At 31.6% G+C, this 17,802-nt stretch overlaps 1 protein-coding gene across 1 annotated transcript; it reads right to left on the bottom strand.

Annotated features, from left to right (window-relative positions):
* Positions 1-3,941: 3,941 nt before the first annotated feature.
* Positions 3,942-13,576, bottom strand: LOC139482817 (aldo-keto reductase family 1 member B1-like). The gene is made up of 10 exons (XM_071266864.1): positions 13,414-13,576; positions 10,555-10,725; positions 9,667-9,783; positions 8,606-8,683; positions 7,919-8,035; positions 7,183-7,289; positions 6,700-6,781; positions 5,473-5,556; positions 4,799-4,881; positions 3,942-4,107 (listed from the first exon to the last, which is right to left on the bottom strand). Exons 1-10 carry the CDS (start codon positions 13,495-13,497, stop codon positions 4,065-4,067), a joined length of 966 nt encoding a protein of 321 aa, XP_071122965.1. The 5' UTR covers positions 13,498-13,576; the 3' UTR covers positions 3,942-4,064.
* Positions 13,577-17,802: the final 4,226 nt, after the last annotated feature.

Below are 17,802 nucleotides of genomic sequence, written 5' to 3'. Positions count from 1 at the left end.
ATCCTTTAACAGCAATTCATAACCATAAAATATCCGTATTTTCACGACAGTTCCGAATTACTGGCTACTGGATTAGTGATATCATATGGGACTAACATTCAACTAAGACAGGTATGAACTATAAATACCATAAACGGTAATATAGTTTGATATTGCACAAGATGCGCACATTTCGACTACTAATGTCTTTTCAATGATACTCTAGGCAAAAACAAATTGAATATCCATAAACAAAGGTTGTACAATGAATCAAACCTATAGTTATTATTTTCTGTGTCATGTTGGTCTCTTGTGGAGAGTTGTCTCATTGGCAATCATACCACTTTTTTATATATAAGTATATCCATAGTCTTACGAGGGTTCAGAGGTTTGCATGAGACATATATATTCCTTAATTTTAAATGATTTCTAACATTTAATATCAGTAAATTTTAATCAAACAACATCCATATTTTCACGGCAGTTCTGAAGTACTTTCTACTGGGTTGGCGGTACACTCGAGGACTAAAAGTCGACCAGATAACATAAATGGTACCAATTCAAATTCAGTAGATGAGCATTTCCACAACCAATGTCCGCGGCAAAATATTTGAATTTTTAAAATTTAATGTTGTAAAATGAATCAACCCTAAAAAAGACTAAAGTTGAGCCAGGATTCAGAGATTGGAATGGTGTAGATATATTCTTTATTTCAAAATTTTAATTAATCAATACATAATAATAAACAATAAGTGTTTGCATATTACAGTTATTATCTTATAGTTTATTTGTGTGTTGTATTTTAGTGTTTCTTATGTGTCGTTGTTCTCCTATTATATTTGATGTGTTTCCCTTAGTTTTAGTTTGTAACCCGGATTTGTTTTGTCGGAATCGATTTATGAATTTTGATCAGCGGTATACAACGGTTGCCTTTATTTGAACCAATATCATTTACTTTATCCACATTTGTACAAACATTTATAATGTGAATATCTACATGTCTATCTATTACAAGGTAATTTTTAATTTTGAACATTTCTCAAACAACATTTTGTACATTTAAACAATTTTCGAAACATAAATCGAAATCTTTTACTTGTAATACAAGATGCAAGGAAAAGTGCTGGGTAACTAAGCACTACTGATAAATCAATTGTATTTCTTACCGGACCAATTCTAAAAAACGTAAAAGACTCATGCGAAGGTAGAGTCCAATAATAGATCTGGAAAAACATAAATACAGTGTAAGGAATCTCCACAATGAACACTACTAACGACAAAATGAGTATGAGTAGAATTTGAGGATGATCTTCCTGTTGGTCGTGTTTATTTGGAACAGATTTAAAGCTGTCTTTCACAACATGGTGGATCACTGTTTTGGAAGTATGCGTCATGACATGGTGAATTCTTGTAATCATCTTTAGATATATAATTAGAGAAATATCACAGTACAGTATAATTAAACAAGATGGCAAAATAATGGTAGCGAATTTCAAAATCATAATAAAAATGGCAACTTCCATCCCGAAACTGCCTAACCAACTAGCAAAATGTGCATGACACGTAATGAAACTACTATTGCTAGCCGTTGTATTCTCTTTCAATTCAACATGATATGGTACTAGTTCAGATCCAATGAAAGAAATAATCGATACTAATGTTGAAACTATCAACACAATGATTATTTTGCTTATTGTTTTACTGACAGTCCATTTCTGAGATCCAACAAAAGGATGTTTTATGATCTGGTATCGTTGTAACGATAAAAGTGTGACAAACAAAATGGAAGCACAATGAGGCACTTTTGTAAATTCCTGCACAAAATACCAAGATCTACAGAGATTAAGTGGAACGAACATTTTAACGTTTCCATACGTGAATGCATATGTATGGATGATCGCTTTGGGAAAAATAGCCGCTATGTTAGATAATCCGATAGCAGAATAAATAAGACTGGCAACTTTTCTGATTCTGTTTTTCGACGTCCTGTATTCCTTGCAATAAATAACAATAACAAAAACGCTTGTTATAATCACTATTACGGCAGCTATAGGAACTACATAACAGTCAATTATTCTTGTCCAAGAATGGTGGTACTCTCGGACTTCGCTTAGAATCCCTTTCTCCATCAGTTACAACTTAATCTGAGTTATGTTGATAAATATGTGTGCAATTAGTATTCCTCGAAACAGCTTACTGCTTTGTCTTCCATTATTCATATATTCTATCAGTTACATTTGACAATGTTTGTCATCAAGGATGTCCATATGAAATCTTTCAACAGTTTATAAATTAATAGATCCTGAATATGCGTGTTGATGTCTATCATATAATGGAATAAAGACAAAATAGGTCAAATCTTCGGAAAATAAGTAATGAAGAGAATACATCATTTAAGATGGATTAACAATTTTGATCGAACAAATATGAAAAATATCAAGAACATCGTAAATAAGTTATATCTTATTTGATCTGAATATCCCATGCAATATCTGTGAATAAGAGATGTCACTATTGTAAAAAAAGGACAAACGCATGAGCTGTGAATGATTTGTTAAGAATACTAAGTAAGTTCGCTTTGATGAAATAACTTAAGAAGAAAATTTAAAGATATTAATGTGAAATCGTGATAAATAGATTTTTTGGTTTTATCAGAAACGGACAGGTATTTATATTAAGCTTTCTCTGACATCGTGCAATAGCTAATTAGCAGCATGAAATAAATTTTAAATAGTGCAAGCTTGAACAATCTTAACACCAAATGCCAAAAATGTCCCCACACATGTTGATTTCAAAGATCACATGTTTAAGTGATAAACGGTTTATATATGTTGCTTTCGAAACATTTAAGGCTCGACTGTCTCTAATTAAAGTTAAATGAATATTTCAGAAACACGTGTCGTTCACATTGCAATTGGTATCACTTGCTAATTTATAAGTGGCACCACCTTTGGCATTGACAAAATGAGGGTCTTGTTGGGTGTTTAGGGTCTCATTTATTTGAATTAATAAGACATAATTCTTCTTTTGTTTGCCAATTACTCAATTCTCTTTTTTAATGTTCAGCACATTTTCTTTATCCAATTTTCGTTAGCTCACCTTTATCTCATCTTTCGACATTTTTCTCTGTTCTTAATTTTTTCTCCCTTTCATTCTCTAAAATATGTAAATAATATTCAGTTTTTCCAAAACATCGATGTAACTAAGTGAATGCCTGCGAAAGTACAGGACACAGAAATGTTGTGTCTTTGTTTTCGTGTGATTACATAGTCGTTTACAAAAGATTGATACAAAGACAAATTCATCAGGGACAAGGTCCCGTACTTATAAAAAAATAGGTAATATCGAGAACACATCATTTCGTATGTTTCGTCGACAAAAAACTTATCAGTCACGCTTGAATTTAAGTGTTTTTTAAACACATAAAGTACGAAGATAAAGAGCATATTAATGAAAGGTTTTGTCGATTATAGCTAAGGTAATCTATTAGCGGTTGCCTTATGAAACAACTATTTGTCGTATTTGTCGTATGAATTATTGAACTGTAAAATCAGCATGCATGACGTCCATTCTCATTGAACTAGTATATATATTTGTTTAGGGGCCAGCTGAAGGACGCCTGCGGGTGTGGAATTTCTCGCTGAATTGAAGACCTATTGGTGACCTTCTGCTGTTGTCTGTTCTAAGGTCGGGTTGTTGTCTCTTTTACACATTCCCAATTTCCATTCTCAATTTTATGTCCAGAATATAAATGAAGGACGCCTCCGGGTGCGGGAGTTTCTCGCTGCATTGAAAACCTATTGGTGACCTTCTGCTGTTGTCTGTTCTAAGGTTGGGTTGTTGTCTCTTTTACACATTCCCCATTTCCATTCTCAATTCTATGTCCAAAATGTAAAAAAAAGAAATGAAAAAAAATGAAGTTGGACAAAGACAGTTTAAAAGGTTTTACTTTTTAAACTGTCTTTGTCCAACTTAATTTTTTTTTTATTATTGATACAGATATAGAAAGGAATAAAATAATAGAATGAAAATACAATTGTATTGTTATTCCTGTTAGAATAAGTAGTAAAAGAAACAAAAGTTCCTTAGAATTCTGCATGGAATGGATACTCTTGATGCCCACTTGCCCTGCAATAGAATATGAACAGTTAGTGTTTAAGTATATGCAAATATAAATAATAGAAACACATGACTTATTTTGCTTAAAGATATTAAAAGGATCATTTCAAACGGAATTCTTTGGAATTTGGAAGAATGCTTAAAACCCTTATTCTGATAGTAAAGAGGACTTGTCGATGACTATGTACAACTAATTAAATACAGGGGACAAATGATCAGATGATCAAAAATACTTATCATTTCATATTGTTTTATATGATAAATGTATTTGTATCTCTCATCAAAAGATATCAATAAATATCTGAATTTAGGAAGATAATGTTAAAAAAAAATGAAAAATACAATATTTTGTACTGTATTCCTGTCATGTTATGTTGTTATTTTAGTGTTATATTTAACATTGCCATTAAAGCCACAAAACTCGATTCACCCCACCATTTTTCTTAAAATGTCCTGTACCATGTCAGGAAAATGGCGGTTATTATCTTATAGTTCATTTTTGTGTGTGTTGCATTGCCGTTTGTTTTTTGTTGCACTTCAATGTTTCTGTTGGTTCGTTGTTTTTCCATTTTAGTTCATGTGTTTCACTCGGTTTTAGTTTGAAACCCGAATTTGTTTCCTCTCAATCGATTTATCGATTTCGAACAGCGGTATATTACTGTTGCCTTTATTCATGATAAAAATAAATATTGAACCTTACCACTTCTCTATAAATATTCGTGGATGTTTATCTAATGTCCATATCTGTTCCATCTCGTCTGGTGACAACGAAAAACTGAACACCTGAGGAATATAACTCTAATATTATCATTTTTTTCTGTAAGTATGATAAGAAGTAAAATAAATATCGATAGGTTTCTGCTGTCTTGTTCGTGAGGATAAAATTATTTTGAATTGCAAATTGATCATTGAAGTGCATTTTTAAAAAGAAAATACATCTGTCCAATATATGTTCTGATTCCTGTGATAACTGAGCTCGATAAGTGAATACAAAATACTGTGAACTCAGTAAAATATATAGACATTTTCCATAAAAAAAATCTTATCTGATTTAAGAAAAACAGATTTCTATAAAGATGCTTTGGTCATAAAAAATATCTGACATAGTAAATAAAACATTTTGGAATTTTGGAATTAAACACGTATTTGAAATTCGATTCGTGAGCTAAACTGTAGTTAACTTTGTTTTTACCTATAAAAATGGTTATACGATTACAGAACTTAATTTTTAAATGCAAAATAAATGTGTGAGCAATTGTCTATGATTTTTATACGAAGGATTTAGACACAAAAATTGTTTCATGACAATTCAACATATCCGTTGTATTCCATATCTTCAATCTTAAACATTTTGATCTTACATTATCTACTCACATCAAAATTCTCCTTGATTCTAGACGGAGTAACTGATTTTGGAATCACAATGATTTTACGCTGTAATATGAATCTCAAAACTACCTACAAAAAATCTGCAATTAATATTGGATCTGTTTATTTTTAGATCATTATTTGAAATCGAACATACTCGTCAACCTTAACTATTAAAATCACACATGGAAGCTCGGGTGACTAAGGGTTCGAATCTCTCCACTTAGCACGTAACTCTGATATTTCAGAGTAAAGCATACTGTTAATGTTACAATACTGTCTCAGGTTCAGGTGACATATTAAAACGTTTAAACCCGCTACATTTGTATGCACATATCCGAAGCCTGTAGTTTAGTGCTTGTCGTTTGTTATGTGGTCCATGCGCGTTTCTCGCGTCTTATTTGTTATATATTTTACCGTTGGTTTTCCTGTTTGCATACTTTTACACTGGTCATTATGTGGCCCTTTATAGCTTTCTGTTAGGTGTGAGCTAATGCTCCATGTTTAAAGGCGCACTTTAACCTGTACTTGTTTTATTTTTTACACATTTTGACTTCAATGGAGAGTTGTCTCATTGACATTTATACCACATCTTCTTATTTATACAGTGGGGTCCGTCAGGATAATGTGTCCGGGTAGGTATGGATGCCATGTCTTCATTTAAATTATTATCACTTTGTGAGCTAGCCCATTATGGCTGGTACAAAGAAGGACTCATATTCATATTGCACAAACATGATATGCATGTTATTTTAGCTACTTTTTAACTTTTTGTATTCAAACATAACTGCTGAGTCTGTTGTCGAAGAAACTCGCGGCTGGCATACACAATTAATATCACGGTATCAATGATAGTGATGAGTTTATTCACATAAGATCTTCTCAAACGTATTATATTTATAATCCTTCGAATTACTGGCAAAGAAGATATCAGATGAAGGTAGGAATTTCATAGTACATTATTTGTTCTTTAAAAATGTTATATAATTGTTTTGGGTAATTTACTGTAAAATAACGTTCATATTCCAAATATCAAAATAGATTTATGTGTGTACATATAACATTCCTTAACTGTGATACCATTGCTGTGTTTAACATCACGAATCAGCCTTTATAAATGACAGTACTAAAATCTTTTTTTATATAATATTGGTATACTGTCTTAATCCTCTTAGCTTATATTGCATTTTTGTTTAAATAATTCTTTTCGCCCTGAATCTTAATTAATTTTACCTGCGCTATGGTTTTGCCTTTCTTCTGAGCAATATCCTTAAGAAAAGGTTCGTCAAATATACTTGGTTCTTTTCCTGTTCGTCTATTATAAATATAAACTTTTAACTATTAACGTTCTGCCAATTTTTTTAACTCTAAATAGGGTCTGGGTTATAAAAGTTGAAACGTCATAATGTGACTTTTCATGTATGACCCTCACTTAAGGTCACAATGTTATTCAATCAAGTATGACCCGCACAAAATTAAAATGCGCGTGTTTGTGTGGTTAATATTTCATGCAACAACACATTGACTTTATAAGTTCTTAAACGAATGAATAAAAGTTCAATGTCAATATTAAACAAAAATTGTTCTTTCAATCAGCAAATCTACTAGCAGATATTTGAAAGCAGAGATAATGTATTTCTATATCGCCGGTCTATCACTAATTGAAGTTCTATGATGATATCATGGAAAACAGTACGCATGAACCATTTTACTTACAAAGGACTATCTGGATTCGCCAAAGGTGCATAAGCCGTAACTGTTATGCCTTTTGACAAGCAGAAATCCACAAGCTTTCGGTTTGAGAAATAAGGATGTATTTCCACCTACAAACAAAATTCTTATATTAAGATATGACACACAATATTATGCAACAACTTTTGTACTGTAAATTTTTATTCCTTGCAAAAAAAACCTTTACTGATTTAATCTTCTATATTTCGACATAATCAAAATTCTTATTTATAGGCAGTTCAGTAATAACCCTAAATCTGCATTTGCACCCGTCCCAAATCAGGATCATCTAGCCTTTTGTTAGTCTTGTTTGTTGTTTTTTAATTCTAGTTCATTTATATGTTTCAGAATTAGTGTGACGTCTTTTTTCGTTGAACTAGTAAATGTCTTTTGTTTTGAGGGCAACTGAAGTCTACCTTTTGGTGCGAAATGCTTTACATTTTAATGTTGTGTTTCTGTTGTGTCGTAGTTCTCCTCTTATATTGGATGCGTTTCTCTCAGTTTTAGTTTGTTACTCGGATTTTCTCAATCGATTTATGAATTTCTAACAGCGGTATACTACTGTTGCCTTTCTTTATCTAAATGGTGTGGACTCATTGGTTGCCTTGGGTTGGGTTTTTTTCGGGTCTTTATTCGAATTGTTGTCTCTCTGACATATTCCCCTTTTCCGTTCTCAATTTTTGTGTATATTTTCAATGAAAAATACTAAATTGAATTTCACCTGAAGATTACATGGCTTTATCCGGGCATTTTGTAATATACGTTCTATCTGTGACTTGTTAAAGTTAGACAATCCTATATTCTCTGCCATGCCAGCATCAACTAATTTTTCCATACCCTGTAAGTGCATAAGTTCAAAGATAAAAATGATATATCGATTAAGAATTGTATAAAAATAGAAAAAAAAATCGTAGATGCATGCATATGTACTATAAACGAAATCGTATAAAATATAAATTAATTTAAAATATATACTTACATACCACAATCATACCACATCTTCTTTTTTATATTTACGTTTACGAAAAGCATATAGCTATAACCGTTAGTTATAGAAATAAAATAATTACTAAGTGAATCTGCATATCGATTCATCGCAAAAGATTCAAAAAGATTTATAAAATGTTCTTCTTATCAAGAGAAAATGGGCTATAAATATTTCAACTTTTTTTATCCTGTAAAAAAACAGGTTTTTTGTTACAAAAAGATGAAGATGTTTCCATGATAAATATATCGGATTGTTTATGTTATGTTACATGACAGCAGTTTCTTTGATTTTAGAAGAGAAAGATATTTCTATGACATGGTAAATTATAAATCATAACTATAATAAATTATCAGATTTTTATTCCTAAATCAACATCGTTATGTCTGAGTGTCTTAGAAATAAAAGCACAGTGAACTATACCTTCCATGTGTCTACTATGTCGTGGTTCTCAAACATATACTGTCCATTCTTATCTTTGGGAAATAAATCATCTCCGTCCTACAATGAAAAAAAAAGTTATTGATCTATCATTTGAATAAATTTCTGCCGTACATGAACAAATTTGGTTTGATTTTATGGTTTAATGAATGAAAAAGGATAAGAATAATTCCAATAAATTTGAATTGTACCAAACAAAAGTTCCTCTCATTATATCCAACCATAGTAAAGTAATTTGGTCATAAAATAGAGAAGGAAAATGGGGAAAGTGTCTAAGAGACAACAACACGACCGAAGAGTAGCTGCAGCACAAGGTCACCATTACTCTTCAACACAGCGAGAAAATCCCACACCCATATGCCTGCTTCAGCAGGCCACGAATTCAAAATGCTCATTGAAGATATCAAAATATTTTCATTTGAAAAAAATCCACGAACAGATTAGCTAGATGACGTGTGGTGTAATAACATACTTTTCTAAAGAAATGGAGAAATCAAAAGACTTGAACTAATATACGAACGCAATATAAACGCATAACCTGACCGCTATACGGCCAACAAAATCAGAAGTCACCTAAAATAATGTATAAACACACAGTCACACATATGCACATGCAAGATATTATTGTGATGAAAGTCGATGAAATTTAAACTATATATAGTCACTTTGTATCGAACCATAAACCTCTTTCCTTTATCAATGGAAACTGTTTGGAACTAAAATGTGTTTAAAAATATAAAAAAAGATGTAAAAGGATTCAAACAAGAACACTTACATTAACGGTCTAATTTGTGTGCAAAAAATGAAGAAAACAAATATGTGACATAGCAATAAACGACAACTACTGAATAACTGGAGTCGATTTCACTAAAATACTTACCACTAAGATTGATCGTAAGGTAGGAACAATCCAGTATACTCATGATCAATCTTGGTCCTATGTTTTTTTTTGTGAAGTCGACTACATGCTCCTGACTTGGAACAGACGCATATATACAGAATGAGGCGTGGTTACATTGAAGAATTTCAGCATAAGTACTTACCTTAAGTGAAATGGGCCAATGAATCACCAGCAGCTGAACACAATTTACTTTGAGATTATCCAATGATTTCTGGAAATTTTCCTTAATATGTCGTGGATTATGATGTGTATCCCAAAGCTGAAAAGTTGTTGATATTTTATTGACTTATTTTGATTAAACATCCAGAGTAAAGTTATGAAATTAAAGTTAACATTTCCAATTAAACAATTTATATATTTTGGTTTTGTCAGAAATTACAAAATTCAAATAATTCGCAAGTTTCAGTAAACTCATTCTTTTAACACTCAATTGCCATTCTATATTAAAATGTATCATGACCGTCTTAAAAGATCAAAGTACCCGAAAGTTTGGTTAGAGTTTTGGGGAAATGTATTATTTATGACTTATATAATCTATACTGCATATGAAGTATCTTTTTGATACATCAATAAATTAATGATCGAATTGTTTAAAACTTTTACAAAATAACACTGTAGTATTTTTGTCGATAATTAATTGCATCTTTTCCTTATCTTGTTTTCTAAGATGAGTTTGTCCTTATAGTTTTTGTTATGCAAACCATTAAGTTAAAATGGGTTTTAACCTGTGACTTCAATGAATAAGCCTTTGCAGTGCATGTTATCGTAATAGACCAGTCGTAATAGTGCAGAGTATTCCAAATTAATATAGAGACGATGTATAATTGATTTAAATGTATTGGATTTTCCCAACCTGGAAATCATGCTCACAGAGGTCATCACAGCGTTTTATTTTCTATTCTAAAACTAAAATGTTAAACTAAAAAGAGACGAAAGATGAAAAGGCGACATTAAACACTCGTTATAAAATTGACAATGCCATGGCTAGGTAGCAGCAAACTATCTTTAAAAATTGTGGCAAGCTTCCTACCTTAGTCGTGATAAAGATTTCTTTTTTATCTTTGATTGTACCGTCATCTAACTTAGCCTGTATACCATCTCCTACTTCCTTCTCGTTTAAATATGCATGGGCACAATCAACACTTCTGTATCCTATATCTATGGCATACTTCACTGCATCCCTAACTGAACCAGGTCCACCCTGATTAAAAGTTAAAACAAATATATAACGGTATATTTCAGTTTCTTGTGAGCACGTATCTTAAGGTTCATCATAACAAATGGACAAATAAAACTACTAAACATTAACCTTTGGAGTTTAAAAAGTAAAAAGACCTGGCATCAACTAGATGTATAAAATAAAGAGAATTTTGTGTTTCATGAAGATAAAATCTTTTTTTTTATTTTGATTGGAATATTTTTGTATTCCTGCAATTGTTGTAAAAATTTGAAAAAAAATAAAGGCAACAGTAGTATGAAACTGTTCAAAGTCATAAATCGATTGAGTCAAAACAAATCCGGGTTACAAATTTAAAGAGAGGGAAACACATTAACTGTAAAAGGAAAACAACGAAACAACAGAAACACTGAATAGCAACAACAAAATACTGACAATGCAACACGCACACACACGAACTATAAGATAATAATTCCAATTTCCAGACTTTGAACAGGAGATTTAAAAATACAAATGGTGGTTGAACCTGGTTTTGTGACTAGCCAAACCTCTCGCTTTTATACTAATGTGACATATAACACTATAATGACAAAATTACATGTCAGGAGTACAGTACAACTGCAAGAACATTCAGAACAGAGAAATACACAAATAAACAATACAATATTCATTTTAAGGTAAATTGTACATTTTGACATGCTTACGACAGAATAAAAACGAACACGTAAAATAAACTAGGACACCACACAAAAACAGCACAAAAAGAACCATGAACTGTCCGTCACACGACTGTATCAACGTCACAAAAGTAAATTTCAAAAAATTTGATATAAATCAAAACTAAGTTTGTAATTATGTTATTCGATGAATTCTTTAAATAAAGGCAACAGTAGTATACCGCTGTTCAAAATTCATTAATCGATAGATAAAAACACAAATCCGGGTTACAAACTAAAACTGAGGGAAACTTATCAAATATAAGAGAACTACGACACAACAAAGACACAACACCGCAATGGCCATTTTCCTGTTATAACAATTACAAAAATATAAATAAAGAGTTGTGTTAGTAACTAGATAATTAATTGTATTATCTAGCTATGTCGATATATCTTCTTCTAAATCAAACTGTAAAACAAATAAATCGTGTACATATAGTTGCTTTAAACTGAAATCTCATAAATGAACTGGGTGATTAATTTTCTTTACATTTGCATAAAAAATAGAAAAAAAAATTAATAGAATTACAACTACATGGATAAGGCATTTAATAATATTCGATCTGAATCATTATTACAACATCATAACTTAATATATGAAAGTTGGATAAACAAATACCGTGAAACGTCTTGTAGCAATGCGAATTCATATTCAGCATAACAGTCATATTCGGAAGTAGGTCACGTTTGGTACTTAAAAGACCATACCACACACCTAAATTACATTTACTGTCAACTCAGTTACTACCTTTAACTCAACTTTTGTTGTGTAGCAATCTGTTGGCCTTCTATTGTCCATGCCAGTCAAGGACAATCAATACAATACAATACAGTTGTTACCTGCGAGGGAGCATCTCAAATATTTATCCAACTTAGTTTATTTTTACATCTTTTGCAGAAAACAGAAAAAAATGCCCATCAAAATTCAGAAATGATTCTATCTTTCTGAAACACAAAATGCATTGAACTTTTTTATATCTAGTGGTTGCCATGCCTTAAATCTTTCATAACTAAACAGGTAAGTCTGTACAAAATAGGTTTTGAGGTGAAAATACGGCCTCATTTGTTCATTTGTTATGATGAACCTTCAAAATTCGTAAGGGTTCCGCGGAACCCAGTGTTTCGCCTACTTTTGCTGTACAAAAAAATAAGTAAAACTTTTCCTTTCGATACTCTCTTTTTATATTTAAGAAGTTTCTGTCCAAGTTTGGTATAAATCCAGGACACTTTATGAATCTAATAAATGTTTTAAAAACTTTATCTGCATACTATGTGTAATGTTAACTATAAAATGATTTCATTTATAAATAAAATAAGGAAAATCAGGTACAAAATTTTGACAAAATTTCCTTTTAGCTTCTAGTCTTGATCATTAAGCTTCTGTCTATGTTTGGTACAAATCCAAGATAGTTTAAGAAAATTATCAACATTTTGAAAATTTTAACCACAGAGTGAATATAATGGTTCCTGGCAAAAAATAAGTCCAATTATAAGTAAAATACGAAAAAAATCGGATTTTTTTTCTCAAAATTTACTTCTAGATACTATCTTATGATTATAAACAAGCTTCTGTCCAACTTTGGTAGAAGTCGAGGGTAGTTTAAGAAAGTTATTAAAATTTCAAAAATCTTTAACCACAGAGTGAATATTTGTGGACGCCACCGACGGCGACGACGCAGACGACGAAATGTTGCATCGCTATATGTCTCGCTTTTTCGGCTAAAGTCGAATGCTCGACGAAAATTATATTTAAAAAAATGTATAACTTATATAACTATTCATTTGCAAAAAGTATTCAGTGAATTATCAAATGCATGTTATACCTGTTTCGTATCTTCACTAAGAGATACTGAGTGACGGTATTACATAACTATTGATATCAAAGCTAACCATTCTAACTGATAATAGAAATCTATAAATAGAATTATTTGAACTTAACACTTAAAGTAGTACTGTTTATTGTATAAACAATTGTCGACGCAGATATATTTACCGTTACATTATGGGTTCCTAATCCAATCACTGAATATTTTGTTCCATTGGGTAAAACAGCAAACTTTGCAATATCTGAACTCATTTTGTGTTTTACTCAAATCTTCCAATGGATGTCAAATTTGATCTACTAGTTACTAGACGTGTGTTTCAGTATTCCTAACGATTTTGTCAACTTTCAACTTTACATCTTATCACAGATAGTGATGTCTCAATTTAAAAAAAAAGTTTTGTACGCGCCATGTTTGTCCGAATTTATTTTTATTTTTCGCTATTTTGGTTTTATCAGCCCTTTAATATTTGTATCAGGTATTAGGTATTAGACTTTGAAATATTTGGCCACACTTATCAAGGCAGACATTAATTTCTGAAATGCGCATATGGTTCTCAGATATGGTTCAATATGATTAATATCGCTAATTATATATCTAATGATATTAAATATAGCTGTGGCATATTTAGATCGTTTGAAACAAAGGTTTGATCATATGTTATATTAATGTGTGTAAAATATTAACAGAATAGAAACCGACCTAATTTGAAGAAGCAGAAGTTCAAGTACATCAAGTATAGAGGCAAAAAACAGGCTGAATAAAATTCAAATTAGAGTTCAGGGGCATCAAAAGATAAAGGATTTTCCTCTTTGACAGCATAACACAGCTGAAAATCTAAATTAAATGTAAACCAGTTGAGTTTCATCAAAATAAGACCAATCAGTATCAATTGGATACAAACAGATGGATTTCCAAACCGTTAACGAAGTAAAATTGAATATTAAGTCTACACAGCTACATGTAATCAAATTTTATCAACAAATCAGATCGATGATTAAGAACATTTGTATTGGAAAGACTTTATTTCATAGTTTCTCTGGTCAAAGTGATGTTATGGTTGTACAACAAATTGTCCCCTAATACTTTCTATTATATGATAAATTTCATCTGTCAGTCTACAATCTAGCGATTGACCTTGTATATATCAGCATCCGCAATTCATTTCAAAATATAACCCTAACTTGGGCTGTTTCAATAGTCACCTCCTTATGGTTATCCGTTTTACATATGATATCGGATATTTTCCTAACTACAATTCGTTCCCTATTCATGAATGTGACCTACCGAAGTAGACTTTTTAACAGGTTTGTAATACATGAGCAACACAGATGCAACATGCTTACCCTTCCGGAGCACCTGAGATCACCCCCAGTTTTGGTGGGTATCGTGTTGCTTAATCTTAGTTTTCTATATTGTGTCTTGTGTACTATTATGTGTCTCTTTGTCTTTTTCCATTTAAGCCATGGCGTTGTCAGTTTATTTTCGATCTTTGAGTTTAAATGTCCCTCTGCTATCTTTCGCTCCTCTTTTAAACAAAGTATTGGTCTTTTTTAACGTAGAAGTATTAATGTAGGTTCGAATAATATGGGAAAATAAGTCTCATTTTCACAGAATTCAAAAAGATTTCTTGATAGCTACCATGCAATGTTCACCAAAAAGCCTTTCAGATTAAGTAAATGATTCATCCAAAGAACAGTATAGCTAACAATTTCCAACAGAAAAGCAGAAATTACAAAAACATCTATGTTTATTGTCTATATACTAATTAATTTTGACATATCTACCTCCATGCAAACCACCTCAAAACCAGCAAAATACCACCAGCTCAGATACAATCTCCTCAGTTACTTCAAACAGATAATGTTACAACTTCCCCAGTTACTTCGACCAGCTCAGATGTAACCTCCTCAGTTACTGCTCAAACCTGCACCACAGCAAGATGAACATCAATAACGACCCCAACTGAGACGATCTGACAGATTAAACAAAGGAGACAACAGAAACAATTATTTTCAAGTAACTGTAAATGACATACATTGTTAAATCTTCAGCAAAAGGGAGATAATCGAAATAAGATAAATAAGTCAGTGGAGGTTTGAATTATTTTAAACTTATAGGCGACTTGGACTTATTTTTGAAAACATTAATCTAATTGGTACACAATTTATTAAATCTACGTTTAAGAATAATCAAAATATTATTTGCATTATCTCAATTTTTTTTATTGCATTTGCTAAGGTTGATCAAGTTTAAATTTAATGAATTTCAAATACAATTGATAATGTTATAAAGTTTTAGATTTAAAGAGTTGAATTATATTTTAATCTTTGTTTTAATACTCAAGGAGTTTTTCAATCGTTGCTTTGATGAGATTAGATGTGTATACATAAGTTTTTTAATTGTAATTAATGAGTTGTATTGAATGTTTTATGTATGTATTTCTTTTAATAATTTGTACTTAGGAAGGGTATTGTGTGACGATATTTTTACACTGTGTTTATTAGATGACAAAAATGATAATATACAAAATATTCTACTATACCACCATAGTGGAGGAGGCATGAAATGTTACCTTTGTCCTTACCTCTGTGGTCTATGATGAGTTTATTTGTACCAAATTGGTTTCTGTTTTCTAACTTTAGTCTGTTTCAACTAAATGTTGTGAATCTAATACACCTTGCTGATTACCATAACACAGAGATCAAGTTTAAATTTTGGTGCACTTAAAGCTTTCTACAATTATATCAACTGAAAAAATTGCTAAATTTTCATTTCTGTTCTCTAACTTGTCTATCCTAAATTCATGTATTTGGTTTTGATGTTATACTGTGTGTGTTAGTTACATTGTAGTGTTGTGTCGTTGTTCTCCTCTTATATTTATGCGTTTCCCTCAGTTTTAGTTTGGTACCCCGATTTTGTTTTTTGTCCATGGATTTATGAGTTTGAACAGCGGTATACTACTGTTGCCTTTATTCAGTTTGCCCCTCAAAAATGTTATGAATCTTTTACACAATGCTTATAACTACAAAATCAAGATCAAGTTTGAATGTTGCTGGTGTTACCGTTCTAGAGTTATACCCCTTCACAATTGGAAAAAATGCTACATTTTTAGTTTCCCTTTACCAACTTTAGTTTGTCTCGACTTAATGTTAAGAAACTTATACACAATGCTTATTACCACAAAACGCAGTTCAGATTTGAATATTTGTGGTGTCGCTTTTACCGTTCTAGAGTTGTGACCTTTAACAAATGAAATAAATGCTATTTTTTTTGTTTCCGTTATCTAACTTAAGTTTTCCTCAACAAAATGTTATGAAACTTTAACACAATGCTTTTTACCATAATACTCGGATTAAGCACACATTTTGGTAGTGTCACTTTTACAGGTATCAGTTCTTCTTTTCTTTGTAACGTTATATGCAAGTGGGAGCATCAGCTATGTCCCATGGAAACATTCTCCTTATATTTTCAAATTTATTTATATTTTTGTCCTTCACCACCCTGACAAGTTTTACATGTATATATAAAAATGTGGCAACATAGCCGAACCTTATTTGGAGGACCTAGTTCACAATTTATACAAACAAGAACAATGCTAAACACAATCTGAATCTATACCTTATAGTTCAGCAATTATTGTCTAGAAAGGTTTTGTACGTTTTGTCTTCTTAAATATGATAGGAAAGCTCAAATGTTCTAGAAGTTCATGACAATAACCCCACGTTAGCAGACACCTATTACATTTAAATAAACCTGGTGTCGGTGTATAAAATTGAGAAAGGAAATGGGGAACGTGTCAAACCGACAACAACCCGACCATAGAGTAGACAACAGCCGAAGGGCGCCAATGGGTCTTCAATGTAGCGAGAAACTTCCGCACCAGAAGGCGTCCTTCAGCTGGCCCCTTCAAAAATATGTATACTGGTACAGTGATAATGGACGTCATACTAAACTCCGAATTATACACAAGAAACTAAAATTAAAAATAATACAAGACTAACAAAGGCCAGAGGCTCCTGACTTAGGACAGGCGCAAAATTGCGGTGGGGTTAAAGATGTTTATGAGATCTCAACCCTCCCCCTATACCTCTAGCCAATGTAGAAAAGTAAACGCATAACAATACACACATTACAATTCAGTTCAAGAGAAGTCCGAGTCCGATGTCAGAAGATGTAACAAAAGAAAATAAATAAAATGACAATAATACATAAATAACAACAGACTACTAGCAGTTAACTGACATGCCAGCTCCAGACCCCAATTAAACTGATTGAAAGATTATGTCTTCATCATATGAATATCATGTACAATACCTCCCGTTAGGGGTTTAGTATCATACTATCATAAAATATATGAGAACATAACCCGTGTCATGCCAACAACTGTTTTTTTTTAAATAAATGTGTTTAGTTCCGATGCAAAGACCCTATAAGTGAATCAATATACCAATATAATCAAAATATGCAATCTTTAATGACCTGACAACAGTATCGTAACTATATCCCTTCTTAATAAGTCTGTTTATAGGTTTTGTAAGCTTTTGAGGTGAATACTG

The sequence above is a fragment of the Mytilus edulis genome, chromosome 7 (assembly GCF_963676685.1).
Source record: "Mytilus edulis chromosome 7, xbMytEdul2.2, whole genome shotgun sequence".
NCBI lineage: Eukaryota > Metazoa > Mollusca > Bivalvia > Mytilida > Mytilidae > Mytilus > Mytilus edulis.
The sequence above is the reverse complement of the archived record's forward strand: the minus strand, read 5'-3'. Positions and strand labels throughout refer to the sequence as shown.

What these genes read in the sequence shown, in the direction of transcription:
- LOC139482817 (XM_071266864.1), bottom strand. Translation starts at nt 13,497, where the DNA reads ATGAGTTCAGATATTGCAAAGTTTGCTGTTTTACCCAATGGAACAAAA. An exon ending in ATTGGCCCATTTCACTTAAG is followed by an intron (nt 8,684 to 9,666) that starts GTAAGTACTTAT and finishes TTTTCATTGTAG; the next exon opens with GACGGAGATGATTTATTTCC. An exon ending in GCGAATCCAGATAGTCCTTT is followed by an intron (nt 6,782 to 7,182) that starts GTAAGTAAAATG and finishes TATTTATAATAG; the next exon opens with ACGAACAGGAAAAGAACCAA.